General features: G+C 38.8%; 1 protein-coding gene across 3 annotated transcripts in view; it reads left to right on the plus strand.

The window, feature by feature from the left end:
• The window catches only part of adgrg6 (adhesion G protein-coupled receptor G6), a 77,456-nt gene that overhangs the window by 21,165 nt on the left and 42,256 nt on the right, over window positions 1–14,035 (plus strand). For all 3 annotated transcript variants that reach the window (XM_088325721.1, XM_088325723.1, XM_088325722.1), the window contains exons 5-7: window positions 4,743–5,022; window positions 8,824–8,997; window positions 12,435–12,494. In XM_088325721.1, coding sequence (XP_088181847.1) covers window positions 4,743–5,022; window positions 8,824–8,997; window positions 12,435–12,494 — 514 coding nt within the window. The remainder of the gene's footprint in view (window positions 1–4,742; window positions 5,023–8,823; window positions 8,998–12,434; window positions 12,495–14,035) is intronic.

Consider the following 14,035-nt stretch of genomic DNA (forward strand, 5'->3'; position numbering starts at 1 on the left):
AATGAGATGGATTAAATATATATATATATATATATATATATATATATATATATATATATATACATATATATATATATATATATATATATATATTTTTTTTTTAAGCATTTTTGAAGGGGCGTCGCTACTTCATGGTTCCATGTTCACTGGTTCAGAGCTTCGCAGGTCTAAAAAATAAGAATAATAAAATCATTAAAAAAAAAATAATATATATATTTTGTTTTAAGCATTTTAGAAGGGGCGTCGCTACTTTGTGGTTCCACGTTTGCGGGTTCAGAGCTTCGTAGGTCTGAAAAAAATAATAATAGAATAAAATAATTTAAAAAAATAAATAAATAAATATAAAAATAAAAAATCATTTTTTTAAGCATTTTTGAAGGGGCGTCGCTACTTTGTGGTTCCACGTTTGCGGGTTCAGAGCTTCGCAGGTCTAAAAAATAATAATAGAATAAAATAATTTTTAGAAAAAAATTTTGAATTTTTTTTTTAAAGCATTTTTGAAGGTCACTACTTCGCAGATTTTCACTTTTCGCGGGTGGTTTTGGTCCCCATAAACCGGGTCTAAAAAATAATAATAATTAAAAAAAATGTAAAAAAATAATAATTTTTTTTTTCTTTTTTTTTTTTTTTTTGGGAAGGTGCACCGCTACTTCGCGGATTTTCACTTATCGCGGGTGGTTTTGGTCCCCATTAACCGCGATAACCGAGGTCCCACTGTATTGCATTATGTTTTTATATCTTCTGGACGATCTCGTGCCGCTTAGTTTTATACTGTATATATGATAAACACTGATCAAGGGTTTTAGGAGAGGTTGATAGAGTAGCCAAATATTTTACTCAAGTAAAAGTACTGTTACTTCAGAATAATATTATTCAAGTACAAGTAAAAGTAGTCATCCAAATACTTACTTGGGTAAAAGTAAAAAAGTACTTCTCAATACTGAGTAAATGTAGCAACGTCGTATGTATTGATTTTTTTTTTTAAAACAACCAATCAGATCATCAAATGATCAAAATCCATCCAATCAACAAAAAATATACTTAATTTATCCATCCATCCATTCATTATCTGCACCGCTTATCCTCTGTAGGGTTGCGGGGGTGCTGGAGCTCATCCCAGCTATCTTTGGGCAGTGGGCAGGGGGCACCCTGAACTGGTTGCAGGGCACCCAGAGACAGACAACTCACTCTCTCATTCACACCTAGGGACAATTTGAACCGGCCGAATAACCTGCCTTGAATGTTTTTAGAATGTGGGAGGAAACAGGAGTGCCCGGAGGAAACCCACGCAAGCACAAGGAAAACATGCAAACTCCACACAGGCAGGTTCGATCTCATGACCTCAGAACTGTGCCACACATGCGCTAACCACTGCGCCGCCGTGCTGCCCTACACTTAATTTAAAAGTAGATTAAAATAATCAACATAAATTCAAGTGATTTAATAAACAATAAAATTAAAGTAGTATAAATCAAAAATAAATAAATAAGCACATGTAGGACCAAGTAGCACCTTTAAATCCCCAATACCTTACATGCTCTGCAAGTAGAACAACAAGCTAGCCCATGAACTCGAACAAAGGAGACTTTGCATGTTGTAGCTGGTGCTTCGCAGCTTTTATAACGGGAACATGCAATAGATGTGTGGCCAGGGGTGCTCCTCCTCCTCTGTGTTTTCTTAATCTGTATTGCCAAGCGACATTTTCTATCTCTTTCATCCGTAAACGATGCAGTAAAATGGGTAGATATAATAGACACGTGGAAGAAAACAAAAGACAATTGTTCAAATGGATTGGCGAATAACCAGAATGGCAAAGGCTCAGCCAATGATCAGCTCCAGCCTGCAGTTACCATACCTGTAAGTGCTGTGACAGTTAAAATACGTCACACAATTTGTCTTTCGGCGCATTATTTATCCATCTATCTATCTCTCTATCTATCTATCTACCCACCTACCCACCTACCTACCTACCTACCTACCTACCTACCTACCCACCCACCCTGGTCATATCCCTTGAGAGGGGTGACCTACAGCAAGACAAACACATACAAAAACAAAGAAAATAAAAAAGGGAAAAAGCAGCAAAAAAACACACACAAAAAACTTTTTGGGACCATGGCCAACCCAAATGCCCAAACACCCAAACAAGTTAAGCACCCCGGCACCCAAGTTGGTCATGTTTTCGTTCCTCCAGATGAAACGGGACACAAGAAAGCGGCCATGTCACTCGGGTCAAGGTGACAACACACTCTTCTGTTCAACATCAGGGCCCGACAGCTTTCACTGGTTTACCCCTGCCACATCATACGGGTGCCAAGCCCATCCTTTAGAACACGTACAAACATCCCACTATCCTTTCACAACACCTCTCCACTCCTTCCTATCACCAACAAGAGCTCTAGCTTCCACTGTATTTAGACCTCTTTCCTCCAGTGCACTCATAACACCATCCGTGGCCTTCCTCCTGGTCTCCTTCCATTTACTTCTACTCTGTAGATCTTCTTCAACATTCGCTCCTCATCCATCCTCTCCATGTGTCCAAACCAACCGAGCACTCTCTTAATCACACGCTTGCTCAGTTCCACTGCTACTCCAGTTCTGTCTCTCACAATTTCATTTCTCAATCTATCCGATCTTGTCACGCCTAACATACTCCTCAAACACGTCATCTCAAAAACACTTAATTTCCTTCTCAATTCCAACAACGCATTGGATATACAGTATGTAAATATAATGACCAGCTCGGTGGCCTTGGGGGTATGGCGCCCGCCCCGAGACTGGGAGGTTGTGGTTCAAGCCTCGGCCGAGTCATACCTAGGACTTAAACATTGGTACCCCTTGCCTCCCTGCTTGGCGTTCAGCATTACAGGGAGTGCAGAATTATTAGGCAAATGAGTATTTTGACCACATCATCCTCTTTATGCATGTTGTCTTACTCCAAGCTGTATAGGCTCGAAAGCCTACTACCAATTAAGCATATCAGGTGATGTGCATCTCTGTAATGAGAAGGGGTGTGGTCTAATGACATCAACACCCTATATCAGGTGTGCATAATTATTAGGCAACTTCCTTTCCTTTGGCAAAATGGGTCAGAAGAGGGACTTGACAGGCTCTGAAAAGTCAAAAATAGTGAGATATCTTGCAGAGGGATGCAACACTCTTAAAATTGCCAAGCTTCTGAAGCGTGATCATCGAACAATCAAGCGTTACATTCAAAATAGTCAACAGGGTCGCAAGAAGCGTGTAGAAAAACCAAGGCGCAAAATAACTGCCCGTGAACTGAGAAAAGTCAAGCGTACAGCTGCCAAGATGCCACTTGCCACCAGTTTTGCCATATTTCAGAGCTGCAACATCACTGGAGTGCCCAAAAGCACAAGGTGTGCAATACTCAGAGACATGGCCAAGGTAAGAAAGGCTGAAAAACGACCACCACTGAACAAGACACACAAGCTGAAACGTCAAGACTGGGCCAAGAAGAATCTCAAGACGGATTTTTCTAAGGTTTTATGGACTGATGAAATGAGAGGGAGTCTTGATGGGCCAGATGGATGGGCCCGTGGCTGGATCGGTAAAGGGCAGAGAGCTCCAGTCCGCCTCAGACGCCAGCAAGATGGAGGTGGGGTACTGGTATGGGCTGGTATCATCAAAGATGAGCTTGTGGGGCCTTTTTCGGGTTGAGGATGGACTCAAGCTCAACTCCCAGTCCTACTGCCAGTTTCTGGAAGACACCTTCAAGCAGTGGTACAGGAAGAAGTCCACATCCTTCAAGAAAAACATGATTTTCATGCAGGACAACGCTCCATCACACGCATCCAAGTACTCCACAGCGTGGCTGGCAAGAAAGGGTCTAAAAGAAGAAAAACTAATGACATGGCCTCCTTGTTCACCTGATCTGAACCCCATAGAGAACCTGTGGTCCCTCATCAAATGTGAGATTTACAAGGAGGGAAAACAGTACACCTCTCTGAACAGTGTCTGGGAGGCTGTGGTTGCTGCTGCACGCAATGTTGATCGTGAACAGATCAAAGCACTGACAGAATCCATGGATGGCAGGCTTTTGAGTGTCCTTGCAAAGAAAGGTGGCTATATTGGTCACTGATTTGTTTTTGTTTTGTTTTTGAATGTCAGAAATGTATATTTGTGAATGTTGAGCTGTTATATTGGTTTCCCTGATGAAAATAAATAATTGAAATGGGTATACATTTGTTTTTTGTTAAGTTGCCTAATAATTATGCACAGTAATAGTCACCTGCACACACAGATATCCTCCTAAAATAGCTAAAACTAAAAAAGCCCCACTCCAACTTCCAAAATATTCAGCTTTGATATTAATGAGACTTTTGGGTTCATTAAGAACATGGTTGTTGTTCAATAATAAAATTAATCCTCAAAAATACAACTTGCCTAATAATTCTGCACTCCCTGTAGGGGTTGGAATTGGGGGGTTTGGTCACCTAATTACTCCCAACACCTCAATTGGGTGGAGCAAGGGGGCTGGGAATCCCCTCCTCTGAATCAATCTCCCAAAAAGAGTAAGAAATGACTCTAGCCACCTCCCACTAGGGGGATATGGCTGGGGTATATTATATATATATAATATATATAAATATAGTTTCAAGTTAAATTATAATCCATAACTGAATACAATTCCTGATTACGTAACGCCGTTCCATGTATTCCGTTACTCCCCAAAACTGCGTGTAAGTGACATAATGTAACATTCCGACGGGATGTCTCCGCAGGTGGAGCAGATCTTCACCTATAGCGACGCAAGCGACCAAACGGGGCTGGCTTTGGGTGCGGACGCCGGGCACGTCAAATTGGTGGTGGAGGGCGTGACCTGCTCGCTGGACTCCATTATCACTCCGGCCGACTGGACTTCCTCCATGAGCAGCTTGTGTGTACAGTGGGCGTCATCCAGCGGTCGCGTTGGCGTCTACTTCAATGGCAACCACTGGGCCAAGACCTGCTCCGACTCCAGCGGACGCTCCGTGCCGGGGGGCGGAACCTTCCGTCTCGGGGGTAAGGCTAACTGTATTTCGAAGTAAAATGTGAACGATATGCATGTGCTTGAATGAAATGGAAACACTTATACAGTGGACCCTCCACAGACATGATTACCGTATTTTCCGCACTATAAGGCTTAAGGTTATAGGGCGCACCCCCCAAAAAATAGTTTTTGGTCCTATATTTTCCATACATAAGGCGCACCGGATGATAAGGCGCTACAATGGGAACGTCAACAAAACAGTCAGATAGTTCAGTCAAACTTATTACCCCCTTAACATTCCGAAAGCTTGCAAAGAAGCAAATAGGTGTGTACGGAAACAGTGTCTGTACGATGTCACCAATCACTCAAATGCATCGTTCCAAATATCATTCGGAAGGTTAAAGTCTTGGGATTCAAGAAATGCCAAACATTTCTTAGTTTCCATTTTATTTTTTGCTGGCAACTGTGTGGACAGACAGGGTAAGAATTTTATTGTGCAAGGAAACGGGGTTCTTTACTGTGCATATGACAATAAACACTTTGAATTGAATTTAGTTTAAAAATAGACTCATCACAGAAACATCAAGATCGTTCTAAAACAAGATACCGGGAAAATATAAAGCCGCATAGCTCACCTAAGTTCTCTTGCAGCCATCACGTTCAATAATGATACGTAACCATGGTCTTCTTACAACCGTGAGTGTAGTCAATCCAGGAGAGTAAAATATTTACAAATACAGAATATTAAAAAATGTTTTCTCTATGTCGTAGTGCAACCCAACGTGTGATTCACATTCATCTTTTTCGGCCAATTGCAGGCTTTGTTTCGCCCCTTTAGCCTATGCGAGCCTGTAAATGATGAAAAGGATCCGCCCCCTTTACCTCCGAATAACTTGAGCCAATAGTGACTGATTCAAATGATGATTGACACATTGGTTAGGAAATGAAACGCCGGTATATAAATCCCAGCATACACCGCGGACGACTTCGCCTTCGGGGGAAAATCCAGTTGGCGGCTGCTTGCATTAGTTGCAAGACTTTGCGACTTAATATTGATTCATATATAAGGCGCACTGTATTATAAGGCGCATGGTCAGCTTTTGAAAAAAATAAAGGCTTTTAGGTGCGCCTTATAGTGCGGAACATACGGTAATTCTTTCCTAAGTTGAACTTTTATCTAGAATTTCTCGTATCTCGAACAAATTTTCCCCATAAGAAATAATTGAAAACCAATCGATCTGTTTCCAGTAGAGGTAAGATCTTGGGCCAGGGCCCTGACTTGACCCGACCCGAAACCAGGCCCGAAATTCAGGCCGGGTTTGGGCTAAAAATGTCGGGCTTCTCTCTTGCTTTATTTTATTTCTTTATTCTTTTGCTTTCGTGGAGGATCTACACAGCATGCACTTTACTTTTAACCAGTTTTCTTAATTTCTTCATGCTGAGGTTTTTGAATTTGTTCTTGCCCTCATGTAGGTTTTAGATCAGGGGATGGTGGAATAGTAGTTTGCAATAGTCTGTGGTCTGTACAGCCTTTTGAGACTTTGTGAATAAGGGCTATACAAACAAACATGGCTTGGCTTGACTATATAACACATCTTGCTAGACAATAAATTAAGTTGGAACACACACATCAGACACATACAAACTAAGGTATCTAAAAGCATTTCAATAATCAATAAAGCCAATTTCCTTTTAAACTATAATGCATGGTATTTATTATATTGTTCTCTAGTACTTCCATACTTAACATATTGTGCAGAAGTCTGGGGCAATAATTACAAAAGTTCACTACAGCCCCTTTTTATACTCCAAAAACATGCAATTAGAACCATACACAGGGTAGGATATCGAGATCATACTAATATTTTATTCCTGCAGTCCGGATTATTAAAATTAGATGATTTAGTAAATTTTTTCATTGCACAGCTGCCTATGGTTCTTGCACAATGTTGACTGCACTATGTGTACTGCTCACCTTGCACAATGTTGACTATTTTTTGCACTATGTTGACTACTTTTTGCACCAAATACATATTGCACAACCCTTACGATACCAAACTGTATATAACATCCTACATGCCGACATTTCTTTGTGTAAATATTGTGTAAATTATAACTATAACCTTATCCTCCGTGTTTTATAACCTTATCTTCTCTGTTCCTTATCTTCTTGGTTTCTTTACCTCACTGTGAATGTGTGAACCTTGAGTGTCATGCCCAATTTCGTTGTCACAATATGTTAACCCATTTTGTAACAATGACAATAAAGGTTTATTCTATTCTATTCTATTTAAGGTCAGCAAAAACATAGTGCCAGAAAACATCCGTAATTTATTCATTCGGAAAGAGGGAAATTATAATTTAAGGGGCTGTGGTGAATTCATAATCCCAAAGGTGAGAACCACTAGGAAAAGTATGTGTGTGTCTGTGTGTGGAGTCAAGTTTTGGACCGGATTGCAAGACGAGATCAAACAGTGTCCAACTATTCACTTGTTCAGGTTTAGATACAAAGGAACATTCCTGGCGGAATACAGAGATGAGGAGGATGGGGGAGATTGGGAATAGTCTAGTCTAGTTAACTTTGTGTTATTGTTGCTATTCCTATATCAAAACTATTACTATTAATATCATTACATTTGTTGTTATATCATTGGTACATTTGGTGGGGAAGATGAAGGGGTAGGGAACATAAGCATTTGCTTCTTACTACCCCTTTCGAACATATTATGTAACGTTATTTTGTTGTTGAGTTATTGTTTTTGTTCTGTTTTTTATTTTGATGTTCAAATAAAGTTTTCATTCATTCATTCATTCATTTCTTATCATGAAAAACACAAATAGTAATTGAACATATAAATACAGTAGTAAGATAAAGAATGTTATATTAACCGGGAATAAAATGTGAGGTTATTATGAGCACTTACCATGGAAGAAGTTGACAATCGCTAATGCAGATGTAAAATAGGATACAATATACCTTTATTGTCATTGTTACAACATGGGATATATTGTGACAACGAAATTGGACGCGGCACTCCGGTTCCACATTTTACAGTGGGGATAAGGAAAACAGAGAGATAAAGGAACAAAGAAGATGTTTGTACTGTCTTGGTTCTATAGGCTTTGTTTTCCTCCGGAGGGGGTGTGTATGAGGGGGTGAGGGACAGACAGATATGGGCGGATCCAACTAGATGTTTGATCTTACTGTACACACGGTCCAGTGTTTTTTCCCTAATTGCTCAGTCCACGTATTGAATGGATTTGGGAAGTACAGTCCTTAAACATGCCCGATTAAAGTCGCCGGCGACGATAAAAGCTCCGTTGGGGTGTGCAAGCTGCTGTTAATAATAGCAGCGGGCAGGAGATTTAGCACTATGCTAACATTAGCATCCGGTGGAACGTAAATAGCAAGCACAATGATCACTGTTAGCTCTCTCGGTAGATAGAAGGGTCTACACGATACTGCTAGAAACTCTATATCGAGTGAGCAGTGTGTGACAATGATTCGGCTGTTATTGCGTAATGCTGGTGGTGCACGAGAGACTATTGATGGTACCTAAGCTGTGTGATAAACACAAGTAAGCTGGACCAAATCCGTATGGCTAAACGCTTGTGCTAACTGAGACGGGCTGATACCGGGGCTGAATGTTCTCAGACTCTCGTGGCAGCATCTGGAAGTTCTCGTGAATTGAATTTTCTCTCGTACGTTTGGCAAAGATTTTTCCTCGAAAGACATCTCATAACTCAAATTTCTCATAACTGGATTAGCTCGAATGTAGAAGGGACACTGTATATCTCCAGGTCCAAGGACTGAAATTGGTTGTTTTGACCAGGACCAAGCAGCTTTTTGGGGAGCGTGTACAACCTTCGCGTTTGGGACTACGCCATGACAGTTCAGCAGCTAAACGCGCTAACCTGCCACGCGGCTGGAAACGTCATCGACTGGGACAACAACTTCTGGGAGGTTCCTCCTACCCTGGCCCAGACGGACACTTCACTAAGCTGCAGTGAGTATCTTGCGAATTGGATTCATTTTACTCCTTTAGATGTTGGTTTATCTTGTTTTTTTCTTCTTTTAGGTTTCTGTTGGGTAATTTGTATCTAATCGTTTCTCTTTTTTCCCCTCTGTTTTACTATTCTCGTTTCAGTCTGGTCTTTCCTTCAGACGTTCTTATTTTTCTCACGTTTCTATTTAGACTTTCCTCTTTTGTTGCTGTTGTTTCACTTTCGTTCCTCGATAGTCTTTACTTCATGGTCTCTTATTTTTCTATAGTTTCTTTTCTGTTTCATTCTAGTTTCACGGGTGTTTCCTTTTTGGTTTTCCTTTAGTTTAATGTAGTTTTTCCTCCATTATCTGTTGTTTCAGTCTAATTTCATCGGTCTTTCTTACATCTCTAGTTCCCTTAGTCTTATTTTTGTTGGACTGTTTTTCTCTGTAGTCTCTCTTCAATGGTTTCTCTGGTTTTTCCATCAGGTCCTCTTCATGGTCAATCTCATTTCATGTAGGTTTCTCTTTAATAGTCTGTCCACTGATTGGCTCTTATTTCTCTATAGTGTCTTTCCTATGAAAACTGTTTTACTCTCTTTCAGTAGCTCCTTTACAGTCTCTTCTTTTTTCTTCTATTTTGTTTCTCCATGGTCACTTAAGTTTTCTTCTAGTCCCCATAGTATTTATTTTACTCTTTTGTTTCCTTCAAATTAGTCTATTGCCTCTTTTCTATGATCTTTCTCTTGATTGATTTTCCTATGGTCTTGCCTCTTTGGCCACTCTAATTTGTCTGTAGTTTGTCGTCTCTGCTTTATGGTCTCTGTCGTTTATCTAGTACAAGCTCTACGGTCTATTTATTTTGTTTTTTCTTTCTTCTATGGTCTTTGTTATCTTTGGTTTGTCAAAAGTCTCTCCTCAATTAACTTGTTTTCACTCAGTGTCCATAGTGTTGATTCTGGTCTTTATTTTCCTTCAAATAAGTCTATTGATTCTGTTCTATGACCTTTCTCTTGATTGATTTTCCTAGGTCTTGCCTCTTTGGTTACTCTAATTTGTCTGTAGTTTGTCGTCTCTGCTCTATGGTCTCTGTCGTTTATCTAGTACAAGCTTTACGGTCTATTTATTTTGCTTTTTTCATCTATGGTCTTTGATACCTTTGGTGTCTCAATAGTCTTTCCTCTATGGTCACTCTAGTTTTCTTCTAGTCACCATAGTATTTCTTTTAGTTTTTGTTTCCTTCAAATTAGTCTATTACATCTGCTCTGTGACCTTGCTCTTGTGGGATTTTCATACAGTCTTGCCTCTTCGGTCACTCTGATTTGTCTGCAGTTTGTCTGTTCTCGGCTTTAAGGTCTCTTCTATGGTCTTTGTTGCCTTTTGTTTCTCAATTGTCTCTCCTCTAAGGTCACTTTATTTTCTTTTATTTGCCATAGTATTTCTTCTAGTCTTTTGTTCCCTTCAAATTAGTCCATTACCTCTGCTCTTTAACCTTGATGTTGTTTAATTTTCCCTATGGTCTTGTTTCTTTTTGTCACTGTAATTCGTCTGTAGTTTGTCTAGTCTTTTCTTTAACGTCTCCCTCGTTTCTCTGGTCTCACCCCTACGGTGTCGCTCATCTTCTGGTTTCTTGTTTGTCGTGCTTTGTCAACATCACGCAGGAAATCGCGTGTACGTCCAGGAAAACAACAAGCACACTTCTCATTGCTTGCCTTCTTTGTTTACTTTTCTCACTTTGTTTTTTCTTCGTTTTAGTCCCTTTTTTCATATATATGTTCCATCGTCCCTTTCTTTGATCTGTTCCCTTGTTCATCCTTGTTTTCATTTTTCCCGATTTGTATTCCTGCAGTTGATATCCTCCCATATTTGTTTGCAATTTGTCTTGGATGAGGGCCCCCTGCATGCTCCCTGGCTTGTTCTCTTCCTTCATTTTCCCTTTCATTTCTTTATTTTTGCCCTCGTTCGTCCTTTAATACGTGTTAATACGTCTCTTCTTCTTGATCATCTCCGTGTATACTTGTTTCTTATCCTTGTGGTCACTTCCGCAACGAAACGTATGTAGTGAAGAAAATGACTAGCACATTCCGCTAAGTTAATGGAGTCCAGCTGCTCCCTTGAATTCCCACCAGACTGCGAGGCGGTTTTGCATGGAATTGTGTGCATACGTGCGTGCTGTCTCAAAAAGGTGAAGAACGAAGAGTACTTTTGTCATCCTCTGCCAAAACAAACTTATTAAATTTCCAACACTTGGACTGTTGTGCTGGGGCTGGCGATAGGACCTTGATACCTCTATTTCGTGTGTATGAAAATATGCATGTATTTGTATGTATATATGTAATATTTTATTTATTGTATTTTTAAAATGCATCCTTTTTTATTTTCAATCTATCTTTTATTTGTTTTTTAATGTTTTTATGGTATACTATTGTATACTTTCATTTTGTTTGATTTTATTGTGTATTTGTTTGTTTTTGTTAATTATGTTCATACATTATTTATATATATATTTCCGGTTTATCTATTTTTTGCTGTATGATATATGATTTATTGCTTGATTTATTCGTTTTTTATTTTTGCATATTCATTCATTATTCTATTTGACAGCAATTTTATTATTTAATTATTCTTTCAAAATATATTTTTATCTATTTTTAATGTATGTTCATTTTTATATATATATATATATTTCTTTTAATTTTTTTTATTTTGTATTTTTTTTTCATGTGTTTTTACTCTTTTCATTTTTGTTTTATCAAGTTGATTTTTTTTTATTTAGGGTATTTTTATTTCTAATCTTATTCTTGCTTAGTTTTACTTACTAAATCCACAAGATAACAAGCAAAGTTTTTCTGATTCTTCCTGCTGCGTACTTATCAGGGAAAATAGATTTAATTTTTTTTTTTTTTGTATTTTCTGGGTTATAAGGCGCACTTTAAAAACAAAAAAAGCAATTTGAAAGTGCGCCTCATAAGATCGGAATATATGGATGGACAATTTTTATTTAAAAAAATATCTTAAAACTGTAAATGCAAAAGCACTCTACACCACGTCGGCAAAACCGGTGTGAAAATCGTGTTAAATTCTTATGTCATTTTTTTAGAGTACTTACCGGAATGTCAGGCACACCTAAAAAAATATAAAAACCTAAAATCCGAAAGCCCAGCTTATGGTCCAGTGCGCCGTATTGTCCAGAAAATATGATTGAGCCACCACATAGTGATTGTTTGTTCTGTTTTAACCAATCGTGGCATCTTTTTTCATTTTCCTTATGCTGAGTTTTTCCTTGCCCTCATGTAGGTTTTAGATCAGGGGATGGTGACATAATAGTCGACAGTCTGAAGAGCCCTTTGAGACTTCTTGTGATTAAGGGCATCACAAATAAACATGACTTGACTTGAGTCAATAAGGACATTGTCAGAAGTTGCTGTGTGACTACATTTGTCTTCTTTTTGTCATTAGGTGTGTCCACTAATGGCTCCCTCCATGGCAAATGTGATTCGTCACGCCTAGGTTGTCCAGGTAAGGAAAAAAAGAACTGCGCATGAACATTTTGACCATCATCCTCGCTGTGAAGTGCGCTTGCTTTCACCATTGTCATACAAACTGGATGTTGTGCATGCGAGTGTGTGATGAACAGTGTTGGGCGCGTTTAGTAAATGAAAAGTCTTGTAGAAACTGGAATTAGTTCCGTTAACCCCTGGATTATTGACATGAAAAAGTAGAGCGTTACTCAAAAAGATTCTAGTTACAAATAATTGAATTCGGGGTCGTAAAGGTGCTTGAAATCCTTGAATTTCAATGTTGTGGTTTCAAGGTTTGAAAAATGAATTTTTAGTGACATGCTTGTCAAGGCTTGAAATTGTTGCCATGGTCCTTAACACGTCTGCCGGCGACACTGCTCTTTGGTGGCTTTGGTGATTATCGGCAGCTGGCATTAGTTTGTAGGGCATTGCCCTGTGAAGCTCAATGGGACGGGTGCATGCTACAGATAAACAAGGCACTGTAACATGTGTATTAGTGCAAGGATTACCCATTAATTATCAGGGTTGGGTAGGGTTACTTTAACCGGATTACTTTCAATTACTTTTGGATTACTCCAATACCAAATATGCTAATAAAAGACAAAAGAAACTAAATATGAATAAAATGACTAAATGTTGTGCAGGCTTGGGGAGTAACGGAATACATGGAACGGCAAAAATGATGTTGGCAAGCTGTTTGGATTTATTTTCATTTTGTTTCTGTCACATTTGATGTTAGTTTTGCCGGAGATCAAAGAGATCAAAGCCAGCAGAGAAAGCTTACCACGTGTTGTGAGTCATAATTTTATTCATATTTGGTTTCTTTTGTCTTTTATTAGCATATTTGGTATTGGAGTAATCCCAAAGTAATTGAAAGTAATCAAGTTAAATTAACCCCACCCAACCCTGTTAATTATACACATTTATTATGGGCCGTGCAAAACAATTAAGGTAGCGTTTCCCCATTGGTAATGGGAAGAACTTCCTGCAACTGAAAATCTAAACTACATTTTTACCCAACACCTATATGGGGAGAGATTTGTCTTCAAATTGTTTGGATCAACATATAGTATATTCGCGGTTTACTCAAGATCTAAAAATTATACCATAAATGTTTGATAAATGCTCTCGCAGGATTAAAAATTGCATATGAAAATCACAGATATATTGGTGGCTCTGCAAAATACATGATTCACACCGAATTTTTTCAATTAATGGTACAGGAAAATTAAAATCTTAGCCTTGAAAGTCCTTAAAATGCTTGAATTTGGCCATGAAAATGTGTACAAACCCGCATTGAAGCTGACCACCTAAATCTGCTTAAAATTTGCCAGATCATAAAAGAAATACAAGAAAACTTGTACAACAACCTTCCCTATTGCTGAAAATGTACAAGACATTATCATTTCCCCCCAGGCTTAGAGTATTGCATAAATTATTTTCCAAATAAAAATACCAAAATTTAGAACACATTTATCGTAAATTCTGTGCTTATGTTTACCCGATGATTTCCTGTTTGTTTGTTGTTCTTGTATGAGC

This window comes from Urocampus carinirostris, chromosome 20 (assembly GCF_059441175.1).
Source record: "Urocampus carinirostris isolate Australia breed hairy pipefish chromosome 20, RoL_Ucar_1.0, whole genome shotgun sequence".
NCBI classification, from domain to species: Eukaryota; Metazoa; Chordata; class Actinopteri; order Syngnathiformes; family Syngnathidae; genus Urocampus; species Urocampus carinirostris.